The sequence below is a fragment of the Schistocerca piceifrons genome, chromosome 3, assembly GCF_021461385.2.
Source record: "Schistocerca piceifrons isolate TAMUIC-IGC-003096 chromosome 3, iqSchPice1.1, whole genome shotgun sequence".
Classification (NCBI taxonomy): Eukaryota; Metazoa; Arthropoda; class Insecta; order Orthoptera; family Acrididae; genus Schistocerca; species Schistocerca piceifrons.
The window spans coordinates 85,778,187-85,797,322 of record NC_060140.1 but is presented as its reverse complement, the minus strand read 5'-3'; the positions used below and the strand labels follow the sequence as shown (position 1 = coordinate 85,797,322).

General features: G+C 36.6%; 1 protein-coding gene across 2 annotated transcripts in view; it reads left to right on the top strand.

Annotated features, from left to right (window-relative positions):
- LOC124788308 (RNA-binding region-containing protein 3-like) overlaps nt 1-15,557 on the top strand; it is a 39,588-nt gene extending 24,031 nt beyond the window's left edge. The window contains exons 4-7 of one of the 2 annotated variants that reach the window (XM_047255542.1): nt 425-1,215; nt 11,650-11,803; nt 14,841-15,044; nt 15,115-15,557. In XM_047255542.1, coding sequence (XP_047111498.1) covers nt 425-1,215; nt 11,650-11,803; nt 14,841-15,012 — 1,117 coding nt within the window. In that variant the 3' untranslated portion in view covers nt 15,013-15,044; nt 15,115-15,557. The remainder of the gene's footprint in view (nt 1-424; nt 1,216-11,649; nt 11,804-14,840; nt 15,045-15,114) is intronic. The other variant, XM_047255541.1, reaches the window with a different exon arrangement.
- Nucleotides 15,558-19,136: the final 3,579 nt, after the last annotated feature.

Here is a 19,136-nt window from a genome sequence, read left to right as displayed (position 1 = left end):
ACTATTTATCCGTTGATAAAACAGTGTATCCAGTTTGTTACTATCAATAATAGCCCCTTCTGGTTAATGTGCTCTGCTGACAGAAAGCAGGAATGTGAAGAAAACTTTCTAAGTTATTCATGCATAGTGATGAAAACTTAAATAGGAGACCTATGAAAGTGTTTTAGTTCACCTTTTATCCATAATTTAGGAACAGAGGAATAAGAGACTTAATATTTTCATTCATTCATTTCCTACGAAATAATATTCTGGGGTAACTCGTCATGGCACCTGCATATTTAAATGTGTTTCTGTAAGAGGTACATATGTTTTACATCATAATATTGGTCATGAATACGATGTGTGGTTCCCCTAATTAACTTCTTCTTTGTTGTTCTTTCTTAAAGAAAAAGCGCTTGACTTAGAAATTTCATTCTAATTTCAGCATTCAAGCAACAAAAGAGGAAAAAGAAAATTCTCAGAAATACTATGAAGCATTTCTTCACAAATTAAATTCATGGAACTCATCAGTCAACTTCCTGCAGCCACCACCGGCACATTTAAGGTATCAGTACCCACCTCCTACTGTTGCAATACTCACAAACATTTCGCGGGCTCTTGCATCTGTGCCAAAATTCTACACTCAGGTGCTGCACTTAATGAACAAAATGAATCTACCATCGCCTTTTGAAAATATATTTCCTGAAGCAGGCGTATCTTGTAACTTAAAGGACGTATTTCCTGAAACTAACGAGGGCACTCGCCATACGACAGATATTGTGGAAGAAGAAGATATACAGTCATCAGAGGACGAGTCTGAGATAGAAAGTGATCTGGAAAACCAAATGCCGAGAGAGATTGTACCAATGAAACGAAAGTCTTCACAAAACAAGAAGATAGTTAAAAGACCTAAATTTGTGAAGCCCTTACCTGCTGCTCCAAGTACATTAAAACCAACTCATAAACCAGAGGAAGTTTTTGAAAAACCTCCATGTGAAATGACTGTAAAAAAAATTGAGTTGCCAGCAAAACTCATTCCTGCATCTGCAGAAAAAACAGATGATGTGCAGGCTGCAGCCCAAAATATAGAAGCAGAAGCTCATGGAAGTTTTGGTCTTATGTTCCCTGAGAACAAACCCGTTTCAGATGAAACCAAAGAGGAAAGTGAAAAGAATGAGGATGACAGCAGTATTATTACAGCTGAAGAATTGGCAGCCAACCGTATTTCATCCCGAGGTAATTGTATATTTGTATTGCTTTGTTTCAGTGATAACTGAAATTTGCACCATAAGCAAAACAGCATCAAGTTATGTGGAGGTGAAAGGATTGTAGCTTTTACAGCATTACCTATGTAATTATAAAGTTCCCTGCATTTCACTCAGAGTCTATCCACATGATTCTTTTCTTTCCAGGTAGTAAGAAAGTATAGTCTTCACTTACCTAGGACACTTAAATTCATATTTGATCATAATTGTATAATCTTGTAGCTGACTCAATCACAGAAGTCATATTTTTAATTTTTTCAGTTTAGTATCTTTTGCCTATCCTGGAATACAGCACAGTACCGAAGTAAACTCAGGATTTTTTAATGATACACCTTCAGTCAGTCAGCCACCATTACTATTCATGTGCAATATAATAGATCCATTGGATCCTATGTAATATTTTCTTGCTATGATTGATGCCATGTGTTGATTTCCGCAAGCTTCTTCCTGCGTTAGTTACAGATCAAGCTAAGTGGTTAACAAGAGTTTTGTAAGTGACTCAATATTTGATGTAGTGCATGTGAAATGTGGGCACATTTCTTCTTCCTCGTTAGTGTTCTGAAATATTTTATGGTGATTAATTTTGTGCCAGCCATCTAAATTCACCAGTATACATTTTTTACTCAAGAAATTGTGTGACCTCTGAATGAATTTGTTTCATGAATATCATTTGACATTATTATGATGTCCCATTTGTTGCCAAGTGGGATAGAGCAGCAGTAAGAGTCTGGACTTATACTTGGGAAGAGTGGCGTTCAAATCCCTATTTGACCCTTGAGTTTTTCTGTGGTTCCCTAAATCAGTTAAGGCAAATGCCTGGATGGTTCTTCTGAAAAAAATACATCCAGTTTCCTTTCCCATCCTTGAAATGTCATAACTAGTAGCCTTGCCTCTAATGACAGTGTCATCTTCCTTCCTCCATCATGTTTGTTGCCTACAGGACTGACGTATCATAAACATTCCACAAATTGTATAAAATTTGTTTGTTATATGATAATTTTTTTTCCTCTTCTGAAGGTTTTTAAGCGTTGGAATGCAAGAATAACACAGTATTATAGCATAAGTCTGTTTTGTAACTGATCACTTTATAAGGGTTAGAAAATGTGTTTCAGTCGACATTCATAGTAGTCACAGTTAGCACTAACACAAAATATTCAAATTTGAAAAGGTGTTCTATCAGGAAATTGTAGTGTGTATGGTTGTTTCTCCTCACATTGAACCAACTGCTTCTCATTAGGTATCCCATAGGAAGATGTCTGTTCTGAAACAAAAGCTTAACTGTGATGAAGCATTTGCTGACAAAATCCCACTACATGGATTCATACAATTTTAATCCTAAATCCCAAATTGTGAAATAGTGTGCTGGCTATAAACTATCTGCAACTTATCAGTGAAGCAGATATTGTACATTTTATAGAATATGTCACTAGAAATGATCCAACACAATTGTTTATAAGACCCATGTGTCTCTTATTTTGTTTGGTTTTCACTTCATTAAATAATGATCCTGCTCACACCCTGTTAATGATAGTTTCTTCTTGCATTTGTTTAAACCAAATTTTATATAACATTGTTTGTCACAAAATTATCCTCAAATAGCATTTTCCTTGTAACAAACTAGGGGACTGATGACCATAGATGTTAAGTCCCATAGTGCTCAGAGCCATTTGAACCATTTTTGTAACAAACTAAACATTTGTTTGAATTACTGATAGTGATGTGAGAGATGGTAGCAGTTATGATTTACACACTTGTCTGTGTAACACAGTGCCATTTAGTTTGCTGTAATAAAACAAATTTGTATGTAAAGCATAATGAAAAAGTCACTAATAAATACCAGACTACAGCACAGTTCAAACTGTGTTTACTTGCAAAGATAAATATGATTGTGTGTATAGTGAGATGTTTGTGGCATACCCTGCTGCCATTCTCTTACGATTACCTCTTAGCCAGGCAATGTAAGATGTTCTGTGCATTCTTTCAAACAAGAAATAGTCAAATTCAGAATAAAATAACAAAATCAAAGATCAGTAGCCCATAACATTAACTCACATGCTTAAAACTTGAGTAAAAGCCGCTAATAGTAGGAACTGGTTTTTTGTTTACCGATATGTCTGTATGTAGCTGTTCAGTGAGGTTTGATTTGTCAAGATATCAGCAGCACATCTTTATAAGGATGCAAAAACTACTTTTTATTGCAAGTGTTTTCATAGTTCTCACCTCTTTTCAACTTATGCATCTTCATATCTTTGTGGAACCCTCCTTAAGTCTCTTACCTCACGAACATCTTAGAACCTTGTGAGGACAAATGAAAGTAGATTATGAAAATATTAGTATGGGTCTCCCTCCATGCCCTGAGAGAAGGAACAAAGGATTTCCATGTAGAAGCTAATATGAAAATGTTTGGTTCACAAAAATATACAATCCTCTAAAGATACAACATTATACACAGTCAGTATCAGATACAAGAGAGAGATACAGAAGCATAAGGTATATACAGAGTGGCGCACATAAAACCGGCCCGAACCAGAAAGTGAACGCATGCGAGTAGCATTACTAGCTTGTCAGTTTCTTTGCCACCTTCCAACAGCAGTAGTGTGTGAGTAGTTCATATGGAAAGTAGTCATTATAAACCGTGTACTGCATTGTCATGCCTTACTCCATTGAAGAACATGTGTTCATTGTTGAAGAATATGTAGTCTGAATCCGTTAAAGTTGTTTGTGACACCTTTCATGAAAAGTTTCCTGAAAGTAATATTCCTGCAAACTCAACAATTCAGGATCTAGTGAGAAAGTGGCGTTCGACAGGCAGTGTTATTAATTCAAAGAGAAATAAGGCACCGACTGTACGTACACCTGCAGTTGTGGCAAACATGACGGCACACATTGAAAGAAGTCCCTACAAGTCGACACAACGATTATCAAAGCAATGTGGAATATCTTGCAGGTCATGTCAACACATCCTTCATGGCTTACAAATGAAACCTTACTGTGTGAGTGTTGTTCAGCAGATAGAAGAAGCGGACAAGGGTAAGCGTTCACATTACTGTAATTGGTTGCTGGAAAATGTTTTTTTTGGGGGGGGGGGGGGGACATCGTGATCCATTCCTCCTTTTGTTCGACGGATGAACCTTGGTTTCATCTGTTGGGTTACATTAATTTACAAAATTCAAGACACTGGGCTACAGAGAATCCCCATGATATACTGCAAAAGCTGTTATACGATTTAAAAATTGGTGACAGAATTATCGGGCCATTGTTCTTCAATGAAACTGTCAACACACATGTTTACTTGCAACTCTACAATGAACTTTCGGCCCTGTTAACTCCAAATAAAAAATGTTGTGCATATTTCCAGTAAGATGGAGCAACTTCTCATACATCGGATTTGTCCGTGGCTCATATACATACTGATTTTACAGAAGAGAAGACCATGAGTAAGGGCTTGTGGCCACCCCGCTCTCCCAACTTTTCACCATGTGACTTTTGCCTCTGGGGATTTCTAAAGGCTAGAGTCTACCACAACAATCCCAGAACACTTGACACGTTAAAAAAAAAAAAAACCAGCATATGTGAAGAAGTTTCAAACATTCCTCAAAGAGTACTGAAAAGTGTTTCCCTTACCATGCTTCCATGTGCACAACTTTGCTTGGATGTTGGCAGAGAACATTTTGAACACAGACTTTAAATTCCTTTCTAAAATATGCTTATTAAACTAATAAAAGTAAATCTGTTACTTAAACTGTTAATTACATAGTTAATAATGAAACTGTACAATAAAAATGTAAGAAAGTGATGATGTACATTGATTTTCTTCATTCATATTCCTTTCAGTGGAGGGGCCTGTTTTATGTGCGCCACTCTGTACAAGAAAAAATGGAATTTAATATGTCCCATTAGAGATTGTGGGTCACATTAGGAGAATTTGGGCAAAAGTTGTCAAAAAGCAACTACATTCATCTAACTTTATAACTTCTCTTGAATCAGTATTTCCAGCAGGTGGTGCCATCATCCGCCTTGTGTTAACATTTTCATCTCTGTTTAATTCTTGCACTCATCTTCAGGATTCTCATTTATGTAATTAAACTTTGATCCTACAGTCTTTCTCCTCCAGTGGTTTTTCCTGTGCAAAGTTAAATATTCCACTGAATTGTAATGTTGTTGGGCCTTCAGTCTACAGACTGGTTGGATGCAGCTCTCCACACTAGCCTACCCTGTAAAAGTCTCTTCATTCCTGCTTAACTACTGCAGCTTATGTCCATCTGAACCTGCTTGCTTTATTTGAGCCTTGGTCCATTTGTACAGTTTTTACCTGTACAGTTCCCTGTGTTACCAGTTTGACAATTCCTTGGTGCCTAGGTACATATCTTATTGGTCATATCCTCCTTTTTGTGAAGTTGTGCCATATTTTTTTTCTCCACTTTGATTCAGTTCTACCTCTTTATAAGTTCAAGATTGTTGAGTTTTTCATGGACACTCACTGATATTGCGTACTGGTTTTTGCCGCAGTAGCTTTGGGCGTCATTTATTTAAACAAACAGTAGCCAAAGATCCCATGACAAAAGCCAGTATTCAAGAGTTACCTGATCTACTCATCTTTTGTTCAGTATTCTCCTGTAACACCACATTTCAAAAACTTCTATTGCCTTCTTGTCAGAGGTGCTTATTGTCCACATTTCATTTCCATACAAGGCTACACTCTAGGCAAATATGTTCAGAAAAGACTACCTAACATTTAAAGTTCTTTTTTTATTTTAATATATTTCTTTTTTTCCGGAAATGCTTTGTTTATTATTGTCACTCTGCTTTTCACATGCTCTCGGTTTTGTCCTTCATCAGCTATTTTTCATTAGCAAGTAAAGCTCAAATACATCCTCCATGAAACTTTTCTCTCAGATTAATAATTGCACAATAAATATCAACCTTTAAACTGATTCTCCACCATGCAGTCTCATTTCCTGTTATCCGGGAGCGGACACAGGCACATAATTTCACAGTTTGCTATTCCATCAAAATTCTCCTTTTTTCAGCCTCATTTCATACAACATGTTACACTTGTCAACAATTGAATTAAAACAGGTGCTATGTTGGAGAGTGAGTGCGCCTGTTACAAATAGGATAGTGCATGCTGTCGGTGACTGATATGTTACCAGACATTGTACTAGTCATTGACATGACAGTCAGCTGCAGGATGAGCAACCAGATTATAGGAGCACCATCACCTTGCTTATGGATACTGTCTCCTCGTGTACCTCTGCTCACCATATATTGTAGCATATAGAGATTATTATAGGATATAGAGATTAGCATGAGGGTAGGAAAGCCATCATTAGAAGTTTAAAGTGTGAAAAAAGCTATTGTACACTGCTGAGTCACAACTCTTGCTTATACCTAAAAACCACATGAGCCAGTATTTCCTGCTTGCCGAGAGGGCACTGATCAGATTGTTGGTTGAGGTACTTAAGGTGAAGTCCCTTATATGTCTACATCGTCTCTTGCCAGTGAACAGTAGGGAATATATTGTCCAATCATGAGCAGTTGTCTGTTCACCAGCAAAACCCCGCAGAAGCATGCACTGCCCTTCTTCTTGTAAACTGTCAGTATGTTTCGAGGAATGCTCCACGATTATGAAGATGCTAGCATGACACGCCAGGTATCCTGATGTCAGACCTATAAACCAGGATGCCAGCACTGGGACCAGCTCAGACAGTTACCATGCATTTTTATTAGCAGTTGAACCAGCCCTTTCAGTGTCTCAAAGAGTCTATGCAGCTGTGTATTGTCATTGTCATAGGAGCAAAAGGGAATTACCATTTGCTACGAGATAGGTGCATTTAATTTAATTGCTCATAAGTGTAATTTTTCCATTACTTAATAGTACAAGGGCAAGCTTTCACTTAATTAAGTTTTCCCGTTGCTTACCCTTGCAGTAGGTACAATTAATAACATATTAAACTCATTTTGCTTATGTAAAGATCTGAAATTTCACACATAATGATTGTATGGAAACTCTCAAAAGTTGTCATTGGACAATGCTAATTTTCTACAAAGCAGATAAATAAGCATGTATGACTGCGGAATAGTCCTGTAGTATCACTGTTTACGTTTACGTCGCACTTCACTTAGCGTAGACCGGGACTGTGTCCTAGGCCTGCCCGATGTTAACTGACTGGGCACGGGCCGTGCTGCCGGAGTTGTTGTTGTTGTCATGCCGGCAGAGGTCGCGTCCGAATTCTCGAGTGCCCTCTGGTGGATGGGACTCTACTTGCGGCAACTACTGTCCGTGACGCGCCGTGCCAATGTGCGCCTCTCGTGATCTTTCTGGTGGCTACTACAATTCCCCCTCCACCTTTTGTGTATATTTACACCAATTTGTTTTCTCGTTTTAGACCTCAGTCATCAGAAGCCCTCAGGCATGTGTGGCAACCCGAACCTGGCAAAATTTGCTATTGAACAATACTTTCAACAAAGCTGTTTGGCACATAAGATGATTACCGAATCATCTGATAACACATTGTAACAAATATTTACAGCCAGAACCTGCCTTTAAATAAATTATTATGGCTGCAGAACCATATGTAAAAATAACAAGTTTGAAAATATTGTTGCTAAATAGTAGCCATATCTCCAGTCTTGAATCTTTCCATTTTAATGTGAATTGGAAGATATACTGTTACTGTTTATCTGTTAATTAATGGAACAACGTTTAATCATTTATTAGACCTGCACATAAGTTTTTTTCTCAGTAAAAAGCAGAAAACAAGGGTCCTAAGTCCCCACAAATAAAATTGGCAAATGTGCCAGCACAGGCAGTGTATGTCTGGTGTCTGTTCTACTGTGTATTAATAAAGTTTTGAGAGGAGATGAGAAAGAAATTGGAAAACTAGCCAAGAGAGGCAGTAGTTTTGCATGTTTGCAGAAGAGGAAGACCAGAACTTAACAGTTCGTGCAGTTTATTGTTACTTAATTATCCTGCTCTGGAGAATTACATGTATCCAAAAATTCAGTAGCTGGTGAGTCATTTTAAGCAGTGACAATTCTTTCTATGGATATTTTACTTCACAAGTCATTTTCTTGCAAATTCATCTGGGGTATACACTGAATCCAGTCTACCACAGCAACATTATCAATAGCTTCATCAAGTACATTATTCACATCTTTAATTTTGAACATGTTATTTTAGGGCACTACTTTTCTTTTTGCTTATTTCCATAGATTTTCAATTGGGTTGTATTGGCAGTGGTAAAGGAGAAACCTCACAAACCCATTGTTCTGTTCTGAAAAGTAAGCAGTCAAGTTCAAAGTAGTTGTAAAGGTGCTTGTGGCACCTGACTCCCTCCAACACACTGTTTTTATATAGCAATTAAAAAAAAAAATTCTCTTAAGGTACTGACAGTTTCCTTTCATATGTTTGAATTAGGTATATTTTCCTTTGTCATCGAGTGATAACTGACATTATGCTTGACAGCAGCTTCTAAACCATGTAATAAATCCAAAAACCGTTGTCCAAATACATCACTATTTATCTCCTAGTGATTACCACTGGATTTGCTGTATATAAATATTAGCTTTGCACACATAGCCATAATCTGACAAATGACAAGTCTCCTTCTTTTGCCACTTAGCACTTTCAAGCCTTCATATTCTTTCACATGAACTTTCTGACACGATTTTAATCAGACCTTATTAAGAAAAATAATGATGTACATTTTTCCTAGAGAAATTGCTCTTGTTTCGACAATATTGTATCTCTCCATCAGGCTGCATCATCCAATTTCACATTTTCTGTATCTGGATCTCAAAGGTTTGGTAATTCTACTAATCAAATGAGCATCTTCTGTGCCTTGTAAGACATCTGTCACCCTTTGCACAATTGTAAAATTCCAGTTTAGTGCAGAGTCCTTCCAGGAATCATATAAATCAGTAACATTCTTCTTCCACTAATTACTTTCCTTGGAGAGTGAAACTTCATTTCTTGATCACAAGTTTCCATCCCCTATGTTTCTGCACTTATTCTCTGTACTGTTCAGAGGGAGTTGTCAGACATCTTTGCTGTTCCAGTCAAGGCGCCAACAAGAATTCAGCTGTTCTGGGATTTTCATCACAAAAAATTTTTTTACACTTTTATATAACTTACTTCAGCTGACTCTGTGTATCTTTTAACTGAGTCACCTTAACCCGCAGACAAGAATAGCAGTAGTAGAAAATGAAAGTCAAAAGTCTCTCGGCAAACAAATAACTCTTCAGTACAAGGAACATGTAAGTAACTGATTGAGTGAAACACATTGACAGAGCTGTGCCAACAGTAGCATGAAAAAAGACTTGAAGTGGGTGGTGCTTGAAAGAGGATGTAAACTACCCTGCCAAAGGCTACTTACAATGTTTCAGTACCATTATTAAGTGAGTAATCTAGGAATACTCTACAGACCCGTAGGTATGGCTCCTCTTGGGACCATAAATACAAGATTAAACTAATTACAGTGCCTTCAGAGACACTTAAGTAGTCATATTTCCCACACTCCGTATGTGAATGGAACGAGGAGAAAAGCTAATAAAGAGTGGCCCAAAAAAATTTACTCTCTGTTTCCTTGCTCATACGTTCAAAATTAAATGACAGAAATGTCTCAATTCAGTGTAGTTTAAAGTTCAGGTTACTGAAACCACTGTAGGTGTTTGAAGAGGTCACTACTAACATCCGTACACAGGTGATGCCTTTGAACTACCAGCTGCAACATGTTCGGCTGGACACCTGCACGTGAATGTTCGATGCTTTCTTGAAGTTCTTCCAACGTACATGATTGTCACTAAATAACGTACTTGAGTATTGTCTTTAGGTAAAACTCCAGAAGTCTGGAGAATATAATGCATACTCAACAGCATCTCTTTTGCCTGTCCATCATGTGGGTAGATTTTTGTTGAGGTACAACATGACATAATTGTGGTAGATGGCTGTGGCCCCATCTTGTCGAAAGGAAAACTTTTCGTTGTCATAGAACTCACGGATGGCACATAAAATGGGTGTCTCAAGCACCTCTAGGTACACATCACCAGTAACTGTGCTGTTAAAGAAGATGGGCCCAATCAAATCTCAATAAGATAATCCACACCACTTTTTCACTTCCCATAAATTCACAGCTTGGCTGCATTAATATGCAGATTTGTAGTGGCTCAGTAGATGCTATTGTGACAGTTTACTATTGAGTTTAAATTGAACTTTATCAGACCACACTGTCATCTCTACAAACACTTCATTACTGTGAATCATGCTATTAAATCACTTGCAGTACTTCATTGTACGATCTGTATCATCCTAATTCATTCCATGTAGCAACCTTGAGCTGTAGCGCTTAAACTTTACAGTCTTAAAAATGTGCCGAACACTTGAGCGACTCACCCTGGTTTCTGGGGCATATTATCTCACAAACTTCTATGGTGAGCAAGCGAATTGTCATTACAAAGCACAGGAGTTCACTGGGCTTGTGGCTGTTAAAGGTCGTCCAGATCATTGATTGCGTACATCTGTAACACGGCCTTCAACTTCAGGTATGTCTTGAATGCACACAGTTGTTACACCTGTAGGTGGGCCTGTTTGAAACACATTATGCTATTGGCACTGAAACTCATTAACATTGTTATGCTTACTGTACCACTTCAGAACTGCCTTCATTTCATCAAATGTTAGCTTTGCACTAGCCATCTTTACTCACCTAACTAAAAACAAAACAACACTTACGTGACGGCTCATATAACAATAGAAAACATTATTTGGTGACTATAAAACAAAACAATGATTATATAGTGACTCTCAAATAGGTGAACTATTAAACTACCAAAAATTACATGTTTCCAGACTATAATTTGGAAGTTATGGACAATTAAACAATGTATATATTTTTTTGCGATCATGTTGATACAATGTAAAGTACCCTCTGCTATGAACTTCACAGTGGTTTGCAGAGTATAGATGTAGATTAAGAAATTAAGCACAGGGTGACATGTGAAGCAAGTCAGTGATAAATGTCCTTTTGCTAGTCATTGTGGGGGAAGGGGGGGGGGGGGGGGGAGACTGCTGCCAGTTATGCTGCTCCCAAGTATAGTGGTATCTGCACCTCATACATAGTTTTGTCACATGTTCTTCAAAGAAGATCAAGTGATTTGCTGCTGTACTAGTGACAAAGCTCCAAATTCATTAACCTTACGGAATATTTCTGTGTGCCAAAATACTTAGAAGAAGCAGCTTAAAAATAATAAAATTCATGCACATCTGTTCTAGAATGTTGTGTAGTATTAATATACATTTTAATTTTGTTTGTATTTACGTTTCAAGAGTTCTTTGCTTGTTTCTTACCAATACCTTGTTATTGATCTTTACTGTTTGACATTATGTATTTAATCAATTCTCTAGATCAAAAGCATTTGCCAGTGTTCAAGAATTACCAACCTGGAATTCCTTCCTGTCGCCTGTACATAAAAAATATAGCCAAGCAAGTAACAGAGAGAGAGTTACATTATATATATAGAAGATACAATGAACCCGATTCTGAAGAGCAGGGAAACATGTAAGTATTCTCTGTTGTGGTATATTAAGAAACATTATTGACTACATCAGTAAAGAAAAGTGTTTCAGTAACTAATGTTTCTTAGAGGATGAAACAAAGTTCAAAATATTTAATAATTAAAAATAATTAAGTCTGTTTCTTCTCTTTTGTGTATCTTGTATAATATCCTTCTCAAGTGTACTTTTTAAACTGTGTTCACAGAGATTTCCATTTTGTTGAGGCCAAGAAAATTAGCAGTTATTCCCAGTGTCTACATCTATTCTGTACAAATCTGCAGGATAGAATTTGTTACTGTCATATTAACAGTTATTTAGTACATGGTGTTAAATGAAAATCATTTTTATTTACATGATTCTGATTTTAGTAACATATTAACAGTATTATGAGAAGGATAGATTGCTACTCACCATACGGAGGAGATGCTGAGTCACACAATGAAAAGACATTATACACATAAAATATGATGACAAATACATAGAAGGAATAGACTATAGTAAATTCTTGGGACTGAAACTTGATTCTAAATTCATTGAGAGGAGCATACCACAGAACTGTTGAAGCAACTAAACAAATCTTATATTTACAATGAGGATGTTACAAGTACAGGTGATATGAAAATAAAAAAGCTAACATGCTTCACTTACTTTCATTCCATAGTGGCATGTGGGACCATTTTTAGGGCTACTTATCAAACACAGTTAAGAGTTTCTGATTCCAGAAGCATATAATATAAAGCATTTGTCATGTGAACTCAAGAATATCCTGAAGAAGTCTCTTCAAGAAAGTGGCAACACTGATTACTGCTTGTAACAGAAAATTTGCTGCTACAGGATGTGAGATGAGTTGTGGCTATGCTCACCTACTTAACAGATGTGGTCCAAATTGTACCCTTTCCAACATATACTGAATACACTGAAGCCTCAGTTGTAGACCCCCCCCTCCCACACACACACACACACACACACACACACACACACACACACACACCGAAACCTAACACATAAAATTTATACCCTATTGCAATAAAAATTTCTTAATAGTACCAACAGGTGCAAGAAGTGTGTTGTAAGTTTTGCAACAAATGGCAAAGGTTGTGGTGGCTGCACTTTTCCAGTTTGTGTGATAAAGCTTCCTGTTTGGAGATCCTGTGTGCAGTCCATAACTAATCAGGTATTCTAAATCAATCTAGCTTGCTATGTAAACTTTAGTAAACTTTTAAAAAAACTGAAGATTGAGATGTTAGGAATGTGAGAAAACTTAAATGATTGGGATTATGGAATTATTCATTAGCTCCAATTTTCTGTGCATTTCCACAAAGTATTGATCACAGAATGACAATTACCAATCAACCATATTCCATACATGTTTGATGGATTCCTGTCAGACAAAACATGAAGACCAGGGAAGCAGTCATACCTGCGTATACGAAGAAGACATGCACATTCCTTACCACATGTGGCCAGATGTTATTCTGCTAATATATGGTGTCTGAAGATGCCTGAAGCTGTGGTAGGACACACAGGGTATGTTCATCTGACCGTCCAACCTGCAGACTGCTAAATTGTGGCACTGAACATGCATGCAGACTGTGTTGTAGGGCTTAATGAAGTGTAATTCATTTAAAAACACTACATTTTGCTGTCAGTACACCTCTTACAGTGTTTATAATATGATTATGATCTTAGGCACTTGTAATGACATGCACCCTGCAGATGATATCAGTCGACACAGATAGGTCTACACAGGTTGTAATGTTTAGTTTTAGCCTACGCTTTGGATGAAAGAGTGCAGTCTCTTACCATCATGTGAAACAATCGACAGGCATTCTGTACTATGATCAGATTGCATAGTCCAATACTGTCTTGTCACTGTACTTCTCCTCTTTTATCCACTTATTCTACATACATATCATTTGTGTGTCAGCATCTCCTGTACAAACCAAATTGTCACTGAATGTCAAAGTTTCTCTTAGGAAGCTACCTTTTAGCCTCTTTCAAGCTTGCTCATGTGCTGCTATTGTGCTCTTTGTAGTCAACAGTGTTGACTGGCACCTGTTTTCATGTCTACACTTTATTTGAGGATTCTTTACAGAGATAAGGGTAACAATGATGTAGCCTGTTGCAAAATGGAAATTGTTGAAGGGCCTAAGTCATCTCTAGTTTTAATCTCACAATATTATGAAAAGGAAAATTGCCACTTACCATATAGTGAAGATGCTGTGAGTCGCATATAGGCACAACAAAAAGACTTATCACAAATAAGCTTTTGGCCGACAAGACCTTTGTCAAAAATAGACGACAGCTGCAGCCACACTGTGTGTGCTATATGGTGTGTGACAACTTTCCTTTTCATAATATTGTTACATTCCATCCTGGATTTTCCATCATTTGATTTAGTTTTATTCCCTTATTGCCAGTTCATTGTTGTACACATTGTCCAAGTTAAGATTCATTTGAGTCATTATTTCTGGGTGTAGTAGTTTTACAAATATTAATGTTAACTCCTGATAAACACTAATGTGTCTGAGGAATTACTAGAGGACTCAAAACAAAATAAAATTAATTTTATTTCACTCTCACCATCTGATCCTCTTGCCCTCTTCCTCACAGTGCTGTCCCTTATGGGTCTCTTACCATCCATTCCCTAACTGCAGCTTTTTACAGGAACTGCTTTTGGCATGACACATACTGTCCTGTGTCATAAATTATCAGGTAAGGTGGTGCATTGGTTTAGGTATGAGGTTCATATACTGGATAGTTGGAGTGCAAATTGCTATCTGGCTATCCAGATACAGGTATTTTCAGTTATCCGAAATCATTGCTGCAAATACCAGGCTGTTTCTCCAACATGACCACAGTTGATTTCTTTCCCCATTTTTCTCCCGTCCAAGAAAGTGCTTCACGCGTAATGACGTCAGTATCAACCATATCTCAGATTCTAACTTGGCTTTTTAGCAAATATCCATAGAAGTTTGTGTGTGTAACTATGTTTTGTAGTTGTGGTTTCGCAGCAGTTAAAAATTAATGTTACACTGCAGGTTCGACATACGTTTAATGAAGGAAGGTCGAATGAAGGGACAAGCTTTCGTCACATTACCAAGTATGAAGCAAGCTCAGTTAGCACTGAAAGAGACAAATGGTTACATACTCAAGGATAAACCTTTGGTTGTGCAGTTTGCTAGGTCAGCAATAGCAAAAGATAAAATGTAGAATAATACACCATTTGAGTTCATTCATCCGTGGTAAGTCATTAGACTTTATTTTCTATCATAAATGAATCTCATTGCGGCCAAATCATCCTTATATGCACAGTTATGTTTCAGATGTGGCACTCACATACATTTCTAGCATTGGAGATAATGAAGACAGAAGAAGCAAAAGATGCAGCAGAAACTTCCCTGATATGTAATAGAAATTTCTTTTTGTACTGTTATATAAATATCTGGTTCTGGATTTGCTTCCTAATGAACAAAGAGAATTTATGAAATAAATCAAATAATCTGTAAGAAGACCAACATGTGAAGTTATAAGAGAAAGAGATGAATAAATATGCAAGTGCTTCTATAAAGGACATAAAGCATACCTATATTCACAAAATGTTGCTAGTGTTTGACTTTTCAGACTATTATGGAAAGCCTCATAACATCCTTTTGTACATTATACAGTGTTTCCTTCTTTTATAATTCTGTCTCCACCTGTTTGAACTTTATTTACATATACTGATGTGCAGTTGTATCTTAAACATATTTTCAAGAAATGTTAAGTGCTGGAATTTTGTTTTATGTAAATATGGATTGCGCCAAGTACGAAAAAAGCTCACTTGGCAATAAAAGAAATGAATTCTTACATACTGAAGCATAATTATTCCCATGATAAACAACAAATTCAGTTAGTAGGACAGAAGAAACAAGTGAATAGTATGAAGAATGATTTGGAAGACATGACAAACTTTGAATGGATACTTTTGGTTATGAGTGAAGGGCAATGGTGTTATTCAGTTGACATTTTTTCTCTTTTAACATAGTTTATTACACTTGGAAATTTTAACATCAAATTAGGTCTAAGTTTGTCCCTATAGAGGGTAACAGTGCTTTGCCACCTCAACACTGTTTAAAAGTAATAAACAGTCTAATTTAGATTGTTTTGTATTCAAGGTGTAGTATTGTAAAAAGGTGATTTTTATTCTGTGAGTAAACAGGTAACTTGCTTTAACATAAAAGTAGACCAGGGGATTTTTCATTCTCACTTTACATTGCTGTGTCTGAAGTAATTATGCGACCCACTATTTCACATCATTGTACTAGCTGAGAAACCCAAATAATGTTGTTAAGTAAGATATCGGGAAACACTTATAATATGCCAATAATGTGTACACATTTTGCTGCTTAATATTACCACAGTAAAAATAGAGCCCTCCTAATATATTATAACTAGCAGTCGTACAAACCAAGTTCTTACAGTCTTCAAAAGAGTGAAAACAGCACACTCATTGTCTACAGTGAAAATATTTTTCAAAGTCATCCACCTGGACACTTATAGGTTAGTGAGTCTTGAGCTAGCTGTTTGAGAAATCACATACTGTACTAAACTCACATCCTAAACACTGAGTACCCCCCCCCCCTCCCCCCCCCCAATTATACTCTAACATCTCATCATTGTTTACCAAAAAGGTAAACAACTTCACTGAAGTGCATCATAGGCAGACTGGAACATAATCATTACATTTGGACATCAAAAAAAGTGAAAAATAGTCCATGATCCTGAATCAAAAAGTTTCAGTCTATCACCATGACTTAAAATTAAACTTTGCAGACATGTATTACCCATGATTATTATTGAACCAATGTGAACACTAGTTGAAAGTGGCTAGTGAAATAGATGAAGATAATTGAAGGAGGAAAGAATGTATTTAGCTGTGCGGGATTAGTTGAGCGGTGTAAGGCGCTGCAGTCATAGACTGTGCGGCTGGTCCCAGCGAGGTTTGAGTCCTCCCTTGGGCATGGGTGTGTGTGTTTGTTCTTAGGATAATTTAGGTTAAGTAGTGTGTAAGCTTAGGAACTGATGACCTTAGCAGTTAAGTCTCATAAGATTTCACACACATTTGAACATTTTTGAATGTATTTAGTGAGAGTTTAACTAATGCAGTGTTTGGAATGCTTAATTTATATTAAAAATGTTTACTGAATGACCCAAGTCAACTACAATGCTGAAAACAATTAGGCAGGCGTTAAACACACACAGCCAATGAGATTTAGTCCCCCTCCAGGTACCCTGGTGTGCATAACGCTGTTTAGCATTATGGTACTAACCGTACTCCAGCCTTCTCCATTAAAACACTTCAGTGGATATACAACTTTATTCATTGTTGTCAGCAGTATAACTCTGTAAGACTTGGCAATCTGGAATGTCTCTTTCTCCTTTCTCTGCCCACTGAGTGTAAGCAGACCCTTTCCCCTTAGGTTCTCATAGAGTAGCTGGCACTTCCAAATGTTTTAGTGGTAGTACATATGCATCTGACATTTTTTGGATCGTATTTATGTTAGACATAAATTGTGTCTGATGCAAACAGTGAAGAATTCATGTCAGAGAGTTATATTTCTACCACCAGTTATGTGTCAACATATCTATACCAACATTAGTTATTTGCAGGTTCAAATTCTTCCAACAGATATCACATAAGTTTGTTGCTCGTTTACTTTTCTGCCCCTGAGCAATAAGTTTTGAGTAAATGTAAGTGACAAAAATGCATGCTTAAAAGTTGAAGTGTAAGAATTAACATGCATCATGATAAACATGAGCCATGGAACGTTAAGATTTTCAAAAAAAAGTCCAAAGACAAAATCTGACCATGACACCAAAGAGTTGCATGTATCCAAACAGCCATACAATGATTTTGTGTTGTTTCTGCTAGGAGGTTCAGCTTGCAAACCGGCACTAGGAAATTTACCAACAGTAACAAAAACAAATTAGCAATGTTTTACTTGTTTGTTTGATATTATTTGTTTCATTAATCTGTTAATAAAATATTCACTATACTCTTCCCATACTTATTTGAGTGGTTATTAGTACCTTGTTGTTATGGTGGTAACAGGTTCAGCTAGCAGATCTTGATTTCGCCAGCTTCCATATGTTATTTTGTTTGTTTTTCAATTTTGTAGGTCGTGTGTGGCTTTGGGAGTGTCTACATTTGCAGACTATTTTTCAGACAATAATGAATTCTGTGTACTGCAAACTGCTTTCAAAACTACAGATGCCACATGTTCTGGACCGAGGAGAAGCAAGATCCTTAATACTGTAAATATGCTATAGATAATACCAAAGGCAGTACCCACCATTCTTCTTGCTCTACAGTGTCTGTAGTCATAAACTGTCATGGAACTTTGACTATTAAATGGGTATGGTTACATTACTGCCACTACACTGTGGAGCCTGTCTAAGAAAATGTTTAACAAGAGCACCCAAACATTTGGGAAATGTGCACTTCAACTCGAATTTCATGGCAATGCTGTGCTAATCTTATGATGTAGACAATGCCTATAAAAGAAACGAAAAAAATAATGTCATTTGTTACAAATTATACTTCATTTATTTATTTTATTATATTCTGACTAGGATGTTGCAGTGGAGCGGGCCGCAAATGAAAACCAGACACCATCTGGCAATCAAGATATATTGGAACAGCCTGATTTGTTCTGACTTAACACCTGTATTGCAGAAAGTTAAATTAATCCCAAGGTGGATAGTTAATTTGTTTCAATAAGTGATTTATCCATACAAATAGTTATATCCACATTGAATGAAGACAAAGATTAATATTAAGTTTTTGGCAAATATGTTGCATCCAAAATGAGAAGTCTCTCTGCTGAATATCTACTTAAAAAAGGACAAGAAAATTTCAGAAAGTCATGCTGAAGATAAATGAGGAGGATGAACTACTATCAAATCCTGCTTCCCATAGAGCTACAATAATCTGAAATCAATTGTATTGGGTAATGGATTTTTCTAATCATCAAGCAATTCTGAAAGTTATATAATTCTACAACCACCATAAACCATAGCATTTTACATATTGACAACCTGGAAGTGCTTTTTCACCTATTAAAAAACAGTTACCTTAATGTAATCTTCTTATATTGCTGACATAATTGCTCTACCTATCTCAGGAACAGTGAGATTTATTGAACATTTTGCTATTCCAAGTAAATACCAGATTTGTCTAAGAACCACATATAAACATATAGTGTTCAGTTTCGAACAATGTACTTTTAATAAACATTTTATACAATAAATTATATTTCATCTAGCACATGCTAAAAATTGCAAAGTTACAAGAA